The sequence below is a fragment of the Rattus norvegicus genome, chromosome 3 (assembly GCF_021556685.1).
Source record: "Rattus norvegicus strain SHRSP/BbbUtx chromosome 3, alternate assembly SHRSP_T2T, whole genome shotgun sequence".
Classification (NCBI taxonomy): Eukaryota; Metazoa; Chordata; class Mammalia; order Rodentia; family Muridae; genus Rattus; species Rattus norvegicus.
Window position 1 is genome coordinate 140,138,286 of NC_141536.1, and position 16,517 is coordinate 140,154,802.

At 38.1% G+C, this 16,517-nt stretch overlaps 1 protein-coding gene across 3 annotated transcripts in view; it reads right to left on the reverse strand.

Annotated features, from left to right (window-relative positions):
• Positions 1-16,517, reverse strand: part of Rad21l1 (RAD21 cohesin complex component like 1) — a 28,224-nt gene that overhangs the window by 5,807 nt on the left and 5,900 nt on the right. The window contains exons 5-12 of one of the 3 annotated variants that reach the window (NM_001430750.1): positions 14,926-15,032; positions 11,008-11,178; positions 9,004-9,096; positions 7,964-8,077; positions 5,736-5,962; positions 5,222-5,318; positions 4,187-4,311; positions 2,058-2,147 (exon numbers count right to left, since the gene is read on the reverse strand). In NM_001430750.1, the coding sequence (NP_001417679.1) occupies positions 2,058-2,147; positions 4,187-4,311; positions 5,222-5,318; positions 5,736-5,962; positions 7,964-8,077; positions 9,004-9,096; positions 11,008-11,178; positions 14,926-15,032 (1,024 nt within the window). The remainder of the gene's footprint in view (positions 1-2,057; positions 2,148-4,186; positions 4,312-5,221; positions 5,319-5,735; positions 5,963-7,963; positions 8,078-9,003; positions 9,097-11,007; positions 11,179-14,925; positions 15,033-16,517) is intronic. The other 2 variants (XM_087654519.1, XM_087654520.1) reach the window with 2 other exon arrangements.

Genomic DNA, 16,517 nt, shown 5'->3' on the forward strand with positions numbered 1-16,517 from the left:
CCAAAAAATGCATGCGTTGATGAAGAGAACGACAGAAATACAGGACGACTGTTGTTTAACAGTTTACTGGAGAGCAAAGCGTTCCATTCTGCAGGAGAGCTAAGGAACCACACACATGCTCCTGTAAGTGACCCCAGTAAACCCACGGGTTCCCTAAGCTAGACTTTGGTGATATCCATGCTTTGGTCTATTGTGGGTTCCCTGTCTCGAGTGAGTTGGTGTCTCCCCAACAAAAGCTTTGTCACATAACAAAAACCTGTGCAACTCTGTACCTCACCCCCATCACGTCTTCTGATGAGAAGATCAGAGGAGACTGTGCAGTCTCACTGCTGATGCAGCCCAGAGCTGTGCCTTTATGAACGTTGAAAAGTGAAGTTAGCAAAGTTGTAAGGCCCCTATCTGAGCTTAGCTGATGACATAAACACCCTTAAAAATGGCTTGAGATGCCTCAGATTTTGAGGCGCTTTGTCTGTGAATAGAGCTAATTCACTGCCTGTCCTGTCCTGTGACTAGATTACTGCCTGTCCTGTCATGTGACTAGGTTACTGCCTGTCCTGTCCTGTGACTAGGTTACTGCCTGTCCTGTCATGTGACTAGGTTTACTCTTCTGTCTTTAAAGCTGAATCGCTCCAAAAGACAGCTCAGGATTAAAAACTTGAGTAGGAACCCTTTTAAAAGAACTTAGCCTAATTTCTTACAAACTACACCTTCTGAGCTGAGAATGAGATCTTGGCTCGGGGGGGGGGGTTATTGATCTGTGTCATAAAAACAACCATAACACGACAAGTGGAGCAGGCTGTGGATGAGATGCAGTTCTGATGTACTTCATCAGTTTTCCTAGGCCAGGTTGGCCGTAATAAGCAATAGCAAACAAAACAAGGAAACAAATTAAGAATTCTTGCTGCCCTTGAAGAGGATCTGGTTTGGTTTCCCAGCATCGCATCAGGTAACTGACAACTTTCTGTAACCCCAGGCCTCTTCTGACCTCTTTAGTAACCTGTTATGCACAAGGTGCCTGTACATTCACATAGGCATACACTCCTGCACATAAATAAATTTAAAAAAATCTAAAAAGTTAATGCTAGGACTTAATAGGTGATTTAATAGTATTTACTAAACAACTGGGATAAGGTTCAAAGAAGTAACTCAGGCTGGAGAGATGGCACTAGCTGCTCTTGCAGAAAACCTGGGTTCAGCACCCACAGGTGGCTCACAGTTACCGTAACTGGAGTTTTGGGGGACCTAACACTCTCTTCTGGCCCCTTAGAGCATTAGGAATGTATGTGGTATACTTTTATACTGGCAAAACACTCGTGAAAAAAATTTAAATCTTTTTTAAAAATTTCTTTTTATATGTATATATCTTTAAAAAAAAAAACACCAGAAAGAAACCAGGTAGTAATGCATCTGGAGTCAGTGAGTCAAATTTTTGGATTTGCTATCGAAATGTGGCCCTTTGAGCAGACAAATTTTCATTATCTGACTTTATTTTTCATATTTTAATATATAAATATATTTTAAATATTCTTTTATAATTTAACACCAGAGATGAATAACTTATGTAATTTGAACAACTATTAAAAAAGGAAAATGGGGGGGGTTGAGGATTTGGCTCAGTGGTAGAGCGCTTGCCTAGCAAGCGCAAGGCCCTGGGTTCGGTCCCCAGCTCCGAAAAAGAGAAAAGAAAAAAAAAAAAAAAAAGGAAAACGATGCTATAGATGACAGAGCTGACTGTAATAACGACACTCTGACACCATTTGAAAGCAAAGGCGCTAGAGGTCAGATTTCCATGTGTATCAACTGCTGTCACATAGTATTCTCTTTAACACTGCCCTTAATTTTATTGCCTATTCACTTTACATCCTGACCATGGCCACCTCTCCTCTCCTTCCAGTCCCACCCTCACACCCCCATCTCTCTGTTCCTCCTCGCCCTCTGAGAAGGGAAGCTCCCCATCCCCATGGATACCATTCTGCCCTGGAATAAAATTATGTTAAATCTAAAAACAATTAATTAATTAAATATGAAAGTCACCCGAAGACTACAAATATACTTACCAATTCAGCTGGATGATTTTCTTGGGCCGAGGAGGCACTCACCAAAGAAAAGCCTTCAGCAGCTGGAGAAATCATTTCGAGGATGTCCTGCTAAAGATCAGAAATTACAGTAATTTGTTAGTGGTTATAAAATTAACAGCTCGATTCAATTAAATGATTTATTAACAAATGACATTTCTCAAACTGCCTAAACATACTAACTATATTTTCAAATTTACTTTTCTGAGAAGCCCAAGATAATCAGTTTCTAATTTAAATATTCTTTTTCTATATGACCCACACATGAAGAACCCTGCACACTACTTCTGCATTTCTCCTCTCCACTGCGAGCCTCTCCTGATGGGCTCCTGAGACCACTTCCCTCTCAAGCATTTTGTTTAGCGGTTACTGAGGCCAACACCAGGATTCTGTGGCATGAAAGAAACCAGAATGGGCGAGTAGAGGGGGTGAGAGTGAGGGCTGTAATGGGACTCTGCCACTAGAGTGGTCACTGAAGCAAATGCATGCATACATACATACATACATACATACATACATACATACATACATACCTACATACATACATACATACAATCCTCCAGAAGGGGATCCAAAACAAAGGAAGGAGGATAATGTGAGGTCAGAAATGTTGTGCTCTCCATCATCTCCTCCTCAGTCCACTGCTCTAAGGCATTGGCCCCTTTCCCCCTAACCTGTCACTAATCCACTCCCCAGCTGCCGCCTCTGATCTCGAGTAAGTCAGAAACATTTCCTAATATACTTTCCTCACTTTTTTCAGCTTCAAATACTTTAGTAACTAGAAGGCATTGCTCTTTATTCTTTAGCATATACACTTGAGAGCCATATCATGCTCTCTTTTCAATATCTATGAATATTCTATATTTTAAATAATGTCAAATTCATAGTCACTGTACACAAAAATTGTTTTATGAGGTTTTAAAATGATCAATCAGAATCAGCATGTTCTATTCCTCCAACTCACAATGTGCTCCCACGCTTTACTGTATTTCCTATTTCTTCACCATTTTGAAAACAAAGTAAGACTAGAACTGAAAATTAGTGCATAGACTAGGAGTAAAAGTCAAAAGAACTGGTCCAGCACATGGAAAAATATCTATTTTGCTAATAAGTAGTTGAGAAATGCAATGATACTTTCCTTTCCCAAATCATAAATTAAACAAGTGTTCCTAATAAGAATTTCAGTAGCTGCATTCTAGGAAATTCTAGAAAATGCCCAAGCCCCCAAAATACAGCTAGCATGGCAACTCATGGCATCTGTATTCAGTCTATTATCGTCATCTAGCAAAGCCCGTCTTGTTTTCATCTATCCTGGAACTCTTTCCTCCAGGCACCCAGTTTCAATGTGGGAATTCACTGAATTCCCTCAGTGGTTATCAGGATACACTGATGAAGGCTTCTGCCTCCCAAGTTTCTCCCTTCCCTGTTTTTCCGGGAGTCTTTCTAACTGTGCGCCTTCCTGTATGTGTATTTTCTTACCCCAAACAAGAACCCTTCTTTGCTAGAAAAAATTACAATGATGACGGAAAAGCCCTGGAAAGCATTGGTTTACTTTATCAGTAAGGCCATAATACTTAAATGACAGATGAAAAATATTTTATTTTTCTGAAACATGGTTTCTCTGTGTAGTCCTAGCCATTCTGGGACTCTATAGGCCAGGCTGGCTTCAAACTCATTGATCTACCTGACTCTACCCCAAATGCTTGGATTAAAGGCATGAGCCTCCACACCCAGCAGAGAAAAATATTTTAAAGCATAATTTTTCTGTTTGTAAATAATTATGCTTTTCAAATAAAAAAAACTGTCCTCAAAAAAGATTTTAGTTTTCCTGTTTCTTCAGAGTGACAAAGTTATTTTGTTTTGGTCATAGACTTTTAGATAATCTTTCAAATTGAAGGTCAAGATGGTTGGGAATGTTATTCTTAGAAGAAAAAGATGGTAAGAAACAATTTACAAGGATCTGGCTAGAGTTCTAAGGGACCATGAAACTCATGAAATGTAGGGTTCTCTATATAAAGCCAGATTCAAACAAATCATTTATTATGTCACATAAAACATTTCAGTATGAAATTATGAACAATCACAAACATGATTCTGTCTGGTTAACTCACCTTAGAGTTAATATTCCTGTTGATGTTCTCCTGAAAGCTACCCATAGATTCGTCAGTCACATCCTTCCCATCTTGGGGTTGACCTAACTCACTGTGGGAGTTTGGCTCTTCGACCACTGAGGGATCTTCATCATAAAGAAGGAAAGAAAATGTTACCAAAGTGCATTTCAAACCTGATCTGGGATATGGCTATGCAAAAAAGAAAACTTCCGACCAGTCACTTGGAATCCAAGAATCTCAGTAAGGAGTGCATGACTTTCTTACACTCCCCCAAGTCTCACACAATTTCTATCTTCCCTTCCCCTTCTCAGCTTCTTCATCATTCCCGCTCCCCGTCATCTTCCGGCCATCCGTCCTCGTGCACTCTCACATATCCACTCAAAGACAGCAGGGTAGTGTAAGCTCATCATGGCGTACTTACTCTGTAAATCCTAATGTCTTCAGAAATGGTCACTGGGAAGAGGAAGCTTATTCATCACACAGGTTTTATTACTTTATAACTGTCACAACAACGAGTGATTATTAACAATCTGCCAACTTTATTTTAGGTGGGCAGACAGTGATCTCTGTCTCAGAGTAGTCATGTTATTTAAGCACTAGCCTTATCACTATATATTTCAGGTTATTTTAAAATGACATTCTGCTAGACACAAAGACTTTCTTTTAAAAGAATTTACAAATACTGCCTTTGGAGTGGAGGAGCTAAGAAAGAGAAAAGATGTATTTCATTTTTCTGTACACGTGTGGAGAGGATACTGGGGATTAAACCTAGGGTCTCACATATTATAAGCACATATTATAGTTGGGTGTGACATCAGGCTTGGCCTATATTTCTTCATTTCAGTAGTGCGGAGGCAGAAATGAATGTGAAAAGCAGAAAACTGCTCTACTAAGGTAATATTTTAACTTAAGATATTCTTCTATAGAGATATCGGAAAATATAGATTTGAACCCAGTTTTCTTTCTGGAACATAAAATTCAATTTTTTGTTTATGCAACCTTCCCCTTGACATTAAGAGAACTACGAAGTCTCACCTAGAATGTGCTGGTTTCCCACTTCTTTCCTTAATGACTCCTTCAGTGTCAACTTTGCAAGTTTATAGTCCGAGGACAGGAAGCAATTTGCGAACAACTGTAACAACACGTTATATTCTCAATTTTATACTAAAGCAACTCAGTAAAGCACAAGCCCATACGCTAGAAAAGTAAAAGCTGCTCATAGACTCTTTTTTTTTTTCAAGCTGGACATGGTGGCACACACCTTTACTTTCAGCACTCAGGAAGCAGAGGCAGGCGCATCTCTGTATATTTGAGGCCAGCCTGGTCTACATGGTAAGTTCCAGGACAGCCAGGGCTACTTAGTGAGACTCTGTCTCTGGAAAAAGAAAAGAAAAATAAAAGTAAAAGCCATTCGTATATATTTTTTAAACAAATTAAGTTTGAAAGCAAAGGTTTCTTTTTCCCACGTGTCCAATTATGTTGTGAATGAGGAAATATTTATTTATAAACAAACAAATATCATATTCATGCAAAAGATGGAAACAATCACCATTTTCAAGTCTTCATTGATTAAATCCTGGGTAGCAGTTGACAGAAGCGTCTCCACTCCTCCCCTCTTCTTCCACATCATGAGTCTCTGCGTGGGGGGCGCGAGGTCCAGAACCATGAGAGTGTCCATGAAGGAAGTAAGCTGCTTATGCATAGTCTTGCTGCTTATCTCCTTGACGGGATCGATGAGCAACCTTCTCTTCTTCCTTTTCCTTCTATCAGCAATATCTAGAGAGAAGCAGGTGTACATGGACTTAGAAAGTTTTGTAAAATGATATTCTTGTCTAATAAATAATTTAAAAGTCACAGATAATCTTCAGGGCTGCAGTGGGAAGAAAATGAATATTTCTGTTCTCTGAAAACATGCTCCGTAAAGGTTTTGCCAAGCTGGAGCATCTGAGCAGTCAAGAGCTGATCCATTTTCAAGGCATTGCTAGAGGATGCTCAGCAGGGACTCTGTTCACTTGTAGGGGGCAACTAAAGAAGCTCAGCAAAGGGGGAAGGGTCAAGAATCTGGAGCCTTTCTATTCGCTTTTAAATGTGTAAAAGGATGTTTCAAGATATTAGTGTGTATCTCTCTAGTGTACTTCACCTCCACACTGAACTTCATATATGAATTCAAAGTAGCCAGCTAATTCCATACCAGAGGTCAAGCTTTTATTTAGTAAAGCTGAAAATACTATGAATTGAACTTGTTTTTAAGTTTCCACTCTCCCAAACTGGCCCTATGATTTGAATAGGACTAAATGTGATAGAGAATTCTCTAAGATTTCTTTCATGTTCTTCTTCTGTTTAATGCCCAATGCTATTACCTCGCTGGCAGCCCTCTATAGTGTTGTATGGATTGTTTACATATTGACAGAAGCCATCTAGAAAAGGCTATGGCAAGCAAGTGAGTTTCCTGGAGATGGCCACCATTTTGCATGGCTGCAATGGGTGCAATATGGAGAGGCACAGCCTCAGAGACTTTGTCCCAGGGATGCTTCTCGCTGCTGATGTGCCTTTCCCGCTACTATTACATAGCTTAGTGATTCCTAGGCATCAGCCCACTCTGTTGGGCAAATTTCTTGCAGGTCAACATGAAGATGAACTTTCATGAATTAATGCTTAGATGAATTAATTACTTTATAGAATTCCTAATTTGATTCAAATAGTTTTAGAAAGAAAATGTGAGGAGATGGTTTTAGTTGTTTTGTCAGAAAAGCGTAATGAAGTTAGGATCAAGAATAGGGGGGTTGGGGATTTAGCTCAGTGGTAGAGCGCTTGCCTAGGAAGCGCAAGGCCCTGGGTTCGGTCCCCAGCTCCGAAAAAAAGAACCAAAAAAAAAAAAAAAAGAATAGGATGCGCCCATCATAGAATAGTAAGTAAAGGCTACATGATAAGGACTACAATGAGCTTTTGTAAATTACACTAGGAAGAGAAATGGGTCTGGGACAGATTTGTGATCAAGGAAAGACACTCACTCTAGGTCAGATCCAAGGATGAAGCCACAGTGTGCACTATGAAAAAGCAAGGCCATGTGGAACTGTTGCTTTGAACTTATAATGAGCTTACGGAAGGAAACACTGCTCTGAACTTACTATAGATATCCTTCTATAATTCCCATTTGTGAAACATTTTATCTATGAGGTAATTTTACAAAGAACTTTTGTCTAAGAAAGGCTGAGAAAATAAACATAGTGTGGCTGTTGGGGCTCTGCTCCATCCACCAAATGCATATATGTATGTCTGTATGTATGTATAGACATATATATGTAGGTATATGTGTATGCACATAAGTATGCATGTGCACTTGTAAAACTGATGAAGCAGGGAGTCAGGCCTGAACAGAGAGAGAGAGAGTGAGAGAGTGAGAGAGAGAGAGAGAGAGAGAACACACATACTCAAGTGTATACCTGAGCCTTTTGTCTGGAGAAGTGTGTGTGTATGTATGTGGGGGGCTTCAGCCAAAGAGAAAAGAGCCCAAGAAACTACACTTTTTTCTTAATCCTTTGATGATATTTAAGAAGGGGTTAAACTGCCAGAAGCCAGTAGCTTTTTGGCTCTGGATTAGCAAGAAAGAGTTAGATTGCCAGACGTAAGTAGCTTTAGGTCCCTATTGCTGACTCCATATCCCCTTTGCTGTCTTCCTTGGGAAATGGGATGCTGGGTCAGCCCCCACCAGCATATCTCAAAACAATTAAGATATCAGGGCACCAAACATAAAAATAAAAACATGAAATCTCTTACCTAAACCATCAATTGGGTCAAGAGTAAATCCTTCTTCTTCATTTGATATTAATGTTATTTCATTTATTTTTTCATCTTCAGGTATATAGTGGTCATCTGAATTACCTGGTTCTACTAATAAAGGCACCATAAAAGAAAAAACAAAAACATAGGACTATGCTACACATTAGAAGAGAATATGAGAAATAAAGAATTGTTGAGGACACATTGCTAGCTGGGATGATACATTAAATTCTTAGAATCATGAATGTTAACATAGGCAAAGAGGTTCAGTAACAATGATCTGGGTCCTACAACATTAGAATGTCAAGTAATATCATCCTGTTTTTCATATGAAATATCTCAGGCTGGGCTACATCACAGCAGAAATGAAAACAAAAATATTTTCCAATATAAATGTCTACAACAACCAAAACATTTATGCTCGCTTGAACCATCAACGGATTTACAAAGAACCATAGCTAAGTCTTGATTGCCATAATTTTTATATTTCTAATTTTGATTACTGTTCTAGAAAGCAAATATAATATCAAACACTGAGGAAAAACAAAAATGTGGTTAAGTAGGCTTTAAATACTTAAGGAAAATTTTCTATCTTAAAGGCCTTAACTTATCTGAGATACTCTGATAAGGATTTCAAGTATTTGATATTAATGTTATTTCATTTATTTTTTCATCTTCAGGTATATAGTGGTCATCTGAATTACCTGGTTCTACTAATAAAGGCACCATAAAAGAAAAAACTTTTTCAATTGAAAAATTTATAATTTCTCTCTAATTATTTATTAATGGTGATAATTTCTCTTTCCATATAGCATATATTACTTTTTGTGATTTGAAAGCATACTACTTGGGAGGAATATATGTGATCTATGAAAGCCAGCCCTGGTTAACGACCTTTTCAGAATCTAACTTCCTGGGCTATAACTGAATTTGAAGGACAGTGTTCTCCATTGCAGTCCTGCTGAAACTAACAAGTTCCGAAACTTGATTTGAACATCAGCATCTGTACATTTTATATGCAGAAGACTCCAACATACCCATCACACTACTGGGAACCTCAGGAGGCAGAAAAACTTCTTTGTTCAAGTATGTGTCTTCGAAAAAGGTATTCTCATCTTGCAATAGATGGTCTTTAAAAGCGTAAACAAATATTTTTATTCATTAAACATTTACTAGCATTATTTCACATAAGACACTTTACTCCAGCTTCTTAAACTATTTGTTTTTACTCCATACGGGGTCACATAACTGAATTAGGAAGGGTAGCGTGATGTGAAGGTTATGGCCACAAGGAGAACCAATCAACCATCAAGTGTATTCTGGCAGTGCTCACCCATGCTTCACTGCACCACTTTACAGTGGCCTTGGGTCTGGACACACAATGTGCACTTTGCACTATGTGTGCTAACATGTGTCATACAATGTCATGAACACGGTCTGAAATATCTTGGTACAGATTCAAAGTTACTGTATGTTATGAATTTCACTGTTTTTACTATGTGTACAACATTTTCTGTTCCAACAGAAGCATAATGACTTAATTACAGTAAATACATTTAATACTTCCCTATCATATCTCCTCGTAAATAGCACATTCTTAGATTATAACTAAACATACTTATATCATCTTGTATGACTACTTATGCAAAGAAGTGTTACAAACTCAGCATTACAAATTCTAAAATTGAAATATTGGTAAACTTTGAAAACACTGAAAAGGCTCTACATCCTGCAGCATCAATCGTTTAGCCGAGACTTAGTTTGGCTTAATGTAAGAAAACAAGCATCGGGGTTGGGGATTTAGCTCAGTGGTAGAGCGCTTGCCTAGCAAACGCAAGGCCCTGGGTTCGGTTCCCAGCTCCGAAAAAAAGAAAAAGAAAAAAAAAAAAAGAAAACAAGCATCACCTCCATTTCATGTGTATTTATTTTAACAAGGGGTAAAATGATATAGTATACTAAGTAATTGTTTCAGAATACATCTCTTTAATTTATTTTTCAGTTAATACTTGGTTTGTATAGAAATTTTAAAACATTTTAAATATATTTTTAAATTTCATGTGTCTGGGTGTTTGCTTGTATATATGTCTGCACCACATGCACGCAGTGCCCATAGAAGACAGAAGGCGACTTTGGATTTCCTCGATCTGGAGTTACAGATGGTTGCAAGCCTTAATGTGGGTGCTGGGAACTGAACCAGTGCTTTTAACCACTGATCTCTCTCTCTCTCTCCAACCCTTTGTATACATGTTTTATAAACCTATATACCCAGGACCATGTAGGAATTTCTTGGGCAAAGGATGTTGTGGATGGAAAAAGTTTAGGAAGCCCTGGGTTTACAGGAGGGATAACCACACTTCTATCTCTGACCCCTCTTCTCTTCTTTCCCTACTCCTCTCTCTCTCTCTCTCTCTCTCTCTCTCTCTCTCTGAGACAAGTTTCATTATGTAGGATACTGACCTAGAACTCCTTACATAGTCTAGGCTGGCCTTAAACTCATGATTCTTCTGCCTTAGCTTCCCAAATGCTAAGATTACAGGAATGAGCTGCTCTGCCTGACTGTTAACTAGACTTTTAATGCAAAATGGAAAAAATCTGTAAATGTACTTCAGATTAATTAATAACCTTTAAAATATATACTTTTATTTTCTCAGTGTCTCTCCAAATTATGTATTTATACAAATATTGTAATTTAAATATAAAATGCTACAATAAGAATACAAGAATATCTATTTCAGAATTTGTATTAAAGAAGACATTACCAGTACATAATATAGTATACTTTGTATACTAATCTCACTTCTCCTTTCAAAAAATCAAGAATACAAATAAAAATAGGCAGGAATTAATAGCTTCCATAGAAATGTGTTTAAACAGATGACTATTAATTTAGGCCTAGTCTAAAAATACTTAGACTTTGAAAACATAATGTGAAAAATAAGTTGGCTTACAAGCACTAAAAATTCAATTTGATGTAATAAAACAGATGCTTTACAGTGATTTGATTAAAATAAATATTTAATTTTTATGGACAGAAAGCGTACCAATCATTTCTCCTGCAGCCCCTTCGTCTCCAAATCCATCTCCATTGTCAAAGAACAAAGATTTTTCCTCAGTGAGGCTTCCAGAACTATGCTCAACTACAAGACCACTGGAGTTCATCAATATGTTGTCATCAAAGAAGCTATGTCTTCTGAGGAGTTCAGGTTCATCCCCTATATAAATGCACATCATTAGTGTCAAGCTAATCATACAAACATATACTTTCAGAGTTAGAGGAAACAGATACTATCTAGTATAGCTCATCCTATTCTATAAGGAAAATAAAAGCTTTAAAATTATTGAAATATCTGATAGAAGACACATAGACTAGATTTCAAGTTTAATATTCTCCTAATACAATAGGAAAAATGCCAGAGCATTTAGTAATTATAGTTATGACATAGTTTAACTATATCCTGGAAGGTCAAAATGCTGTGGGACTAAATTTATTCCCCGTACACTGTGTTGGTCACATTCTGTTTAACCACGTATTATTTCATATCATTTCATATAGACAACTGCTTCAACAGTTTATGCCTAACAAGAATTTGGGACCTAGGGCTACAAAGAGAAATTCTACCTCAAAAAGAAAGATATGTTAAAATATTAAGGAATTGGGTTCTAATATCCATTCAGTAAATATTTATAGAATATACTAGAAGTTGGAGATGGAATACTAAAAAGAACACAGGCAGCCAGCCAACACTAGCCCAGCACTTAGTTAATTATATTATGTAGCAGAAGACATGATTCTCATTGCACAAATAAGAAAACATCATGAAAGGCTTGAAGCCAGATAGTTTGTCATTAGGTTATACTGATAGCTACAGAGGACCTAGAGTTGGCTCTGGCATGTTCTTTCTACTCTTTGGATTTTAAAATCATTATGTCCATGATTTCGAACCCTTGAGATTAGATGTTGGTCTTCTCTCCCTTCCAGTAACCCATGTTAGTTGTTATACAGCAAAAATCATGAAGCACCACCCATATTGAATATCCGTATAGACATACATCACACTGGATTAAGGATTTGCTAAATGGACTAAATGACAGTTTAGGAAAGAATTAAGAACATGTTTGAATCATTCAGGTGCAGCTCTCTCCTAAAATGAAAACCAGGCTTAGTCAATATGAGAACAACACTTAGAAACAAGACACTAAGTTCTGAGTGTTCAACGTTTCAAGAGTCAGACTCTTGAAACTGATTATTCGCTGCACAGTTAATTCCAGTACTCGAAAAGTGCAGCAAGCCAATCTGAGTAACAGGTAAGACTGGGTTAAGCAGTGAGACAGACTGTCTGTCTGTCTGTCTGTCTGTCTGTCTGTCTATCCATCCACCCAGAGATTACAGAGAAGAAATAATAAGAACCTCCAATTTTATATTGTAATCTAGGACAGAAAATATTAATATGAAATATTTCTTAAGGTTCAAAGAGAAAAATCACATACTGTTGGAGGGAACAAAAAAAAGAATAAAAAATCAAAGCTGTGATATTGCTATCAGGATCACAACTTTACAGACAGGGCCATGAGGCTCAGCTAGGTCATCTGCTGAGTATACACAAACTGATCGACAAAGTCCAGATTCAAACCTAGGCCTACTGATAGACTAACATGTTTGTCCATTGATTTGAGTGATGGAAGGTAGAAAATGTGAACAACTGTGTTGTACTGGGTAGATGGTAAAATGTATGCTTCAGTAGAGGAAAATGCCTATAAGGCTAAAACAAAACAAACAGAGAAGCAGTGAATTGGTAGAGGGCAATGAGGAGAGGCAAAGGAATTTCAGGGGTTTGATATGGTCACAGGTGCTTAGGCAGAGGACTGATAGGTGAACAACCAAAGAGCTTGAAGACAAGTACTCTTCCAGGGAAGAAAATAGAGGGTGATTTTTCAGGAGGGTAATATAACGCTGCAGTTAAGAAGTAGAAAGAAGGGGGTTGGGGATTTAGCTCAGTGGTAGAGCGCTTGCCTAGGAAGCGCAAGGCCCTGGGTTCAATCCCCAGCTCTGAAAAAAGGAACCAAAAAAAAAAAAAAAAGAAGTAGAAAGAAGATATAAGAGACAGTTCAAAAGTTTTTTTTAAATTAATCAGTGGCTCATGCCTTTAATTCCAGCACTCAGGAGGCAGAGACAGGAGGATCTCTGTGAGTTCAAGACCAGCCTTGTCTATTAAAGGAGTCCCAGGACAGCCAGTGCTGTTACACAGAGAAACCCTGCCTCAGAAAAACCCAACCCAACCCAACCCAACCCAACCAAACAACGACAACAGCGCAGCAGCAACAACAACGACGTATCAATCAGCACTACTCTGAAGCTGACAGAAAATGTAGTTTCATATCTAACAAAAAATAATAATATTTAACCCCCAGGTATGGTGATGCATACCTGTAATCTCAATACTTGGAGGCTGAGAAAGGAGTGTTGTTGCAAACTGTAGGCTAGCCTGGAATACACAGCCAAATACCAGGCTTGCCAAGAACTTAAAAAAGTTTTATAATAATTCAGCAGAATAATTATGTATATATATATTTTTAACTATAGACTTGAATTTTTATTTCTGATTTTTTAAACTTCTAACGATTCACTTTCAAATCTAATAATTGACTCAGTTTATACAAATACAGCACAAATTGGAAATTGACAACAGGTGTCCTTCACCACAGATTAAGACACATGACAGATAGCAAGCGCTATAGAGGGGATAGGACAGGAAATGGAGGTCAGCGATGTAGCTCAGGCATTACTTGCATGACTCCACATCCCTGTCCCAAAACAAGTTTAGGCCATCTTCCTATGGCCAATGCTTTGAACACTGAACGAATATCAAGATAAACACAGCATTCTCATGAACCTTGTAGAGCAATACAAAAATTATGTAACTATGACATGAGACAAAAGCTAGAAGTAATAGTTGGGTTACACTGTATAACTTCATTTTAAAATACCTATGCCTAGTCAGGCATCCCAGCACTCAGGAGGCAGAGGCAGGCAGATCTCTGTGAGTTTAAGGCCAGCCTGACCTACTAAGTGAGTTCCAGGACAGCCAGGATTGTTACACAGAGAAATCCTGTCCTGAAAACAACAAACAAAAACCCCACGAATTAAAAAACTCAATCAAAACAAACCAAAAACCATATGCCTTACCCAAACATAGTTTAACATTTCAAAAAAAAAGCATTTCATGTTTCATAATCAAACTGTATGTTATTACTGTGGTAGCATTTCTCCTTCCTCACTCTCAAGCGGACTTAAATCTGTTATAACCATCAAACGTTGAAGAAAATATATTTGAAGAAATTTTATGCAGCATACACACACTTGCACACACACACACGTGCGCGCGTGCGCGCGCGCACACACACACACACACACACACACACACACACACACACACACACAAACTATACCAACTGTTAATTTGGATGTCTCCTTTGAGAGCAGAAACTGCTTTTCTTTTTTTTTTTTTTTTTTTCTTTTTTTCGGAGCTGGGGACCGAACCCAGGGCCTTGCGCTTGCTAGGCAAGCGCTCTACCACTGAGCTAAATCCCCAACCCCGTGCTTTTCTTTTTTAAGGGAGACAGGCTCTTACTATAAAGAACTAGCTGGGAGTATAGGCATTTGTCATCACCCAGAACTTATATCTTTAAATTTAGTACTGTTCTTGTCTATTAGAGCACCTGACATATAAGAAATTTAAGAAGTAGAATTCATAAAAAATGTTTGCACAATGATAAAATAATTTCACCAGAAGACAGAGTATTAGCATTTAGAACAGGCAAAAGAAAAGAAAACCATTTGCAGACTATTTTTATGCACGAGAACATCCATTCTATAGACACCTCTACTAACACTGTTTTCAGACAACAATGCAAATAAAACTGATGACATTTTACAATTTTAGTTTCTCAAGTAGTCTCACCAAAGCTCCCCGTTTGGAAAAGTAGATCAGTGCTATATTCTTCTCTAAGTGTGATTTCCTCTGGTCTACTTTGGTTCTGAGCAAGGGGCTCTGAAATATCAATATCACTATAGAGAAACATATTTAGGAAATACGTGAGAAGAACAATGTGGTTTTATAAGCTATTGAAAAAAAACTTACAAGCAGATTACAATAAAAGTTTTTTTTTTTAAATTTTTTCAGTAGTATTTTCCTGAGCATGAGCTGTCAGATACACATAGACACAAGTAATGTTTGGGTTAATAAATCCAGTGGCGGTTTCCAGGCACTATCTTTCTTGTACATTTGAATAGATAGTCACCCTTGCTATGGCTTGAATGTTTGAGTTCCCTCCAGGTCCAGATATTGAAAGCTGCTTCTGAGAGTGACGTTATTAAGAGATGAGCCTTTAAGAAGCAACCATGTCATGAAGGCTCTGTTTTCATGAACAGAATTCGTGTGTGGCCTTGCACTGTCATCTTGATCTTATACCAGGTAAGGATGTAGAAAGACGGCCTTCTATGAACCAGGAAGCAAAGACTGAATTTGTGGCATCTTAACTTTGGCTTTTCTTTGTCAGTGCTCTGACAAGAACTGGGTAATTTATAAACAGAAATTTATTGCACATGGGTCTGGAGTTTGGGAAGGCCAAGATCAAGGCATCACAGATGTAGTATCTAGTACGTGCCTATTCCCATAGCCAACGCTTTTCTACTATCTGTATCCTCAGACAGTAGAACTGTACGAGCGCTTCCTTGGCCGCTTTTATGATGTCACTGACCCCATTAAGGAGGGCTCTCAGCTTTCAAAACCTTATCATGTTCAAAGGTTCCCATCATTTGTACCAACACCATGGGGATTAGGTTTCAACATGTGAAATCAGAGAAACATACACATGAACTCAGACCCAAATTATGTTGTCCAAAAACCTCACTTCCTTCTCTCTCCTTCCTCAACCTTCATCCTTAGTTATCCTGGTTTCAGTAAGGGGTTAGCTCCATTTTATGCCCCAAGTTAGTCATTATTTCTTTAGGGGTACATTTAATTAATGAACATCATATTTACTCTGCTTTCCATACATATCCATTAATTTGACTGCTACTGTTTAATTATGTGTATTAATAAAGTGAAGTTTGAAAATTGGTCCAATACTACTTCATTCAGATTACTATAATAATCTCGTGGTTTTCTTTTCTTTTCTTTTCCCTTTATAGTGAAACAGCCAGAGGGAGCCTGCTGAGACCAAGTGAGATCTGGTCACTCCTCTGTTCTCTATTGAAAACCTTGTGCATACTCCTCCGGCAAGATAGAAACCCTATTGTAGCCTCCAAACCCTATGTCACCTGCACCTCTTGCTCCTTCTCTGACCTCATTCCTTTACTCCTCAGTCTTTCTTTCATTCCACTCCATCTCACTTCCATTCCTGCTGCGCCTGAACATGTCCAGTGGACTCTGTGCCTTTCCACTTGGTTCTCGGCCATTCCCTCTGAGACTTTTTAGTTCACTGGGTATTTCCATTAGAACATTCTTCTGTCTTGCTGTATAAGTTTACTCCCTTAGCTCCTCCAGGCTTG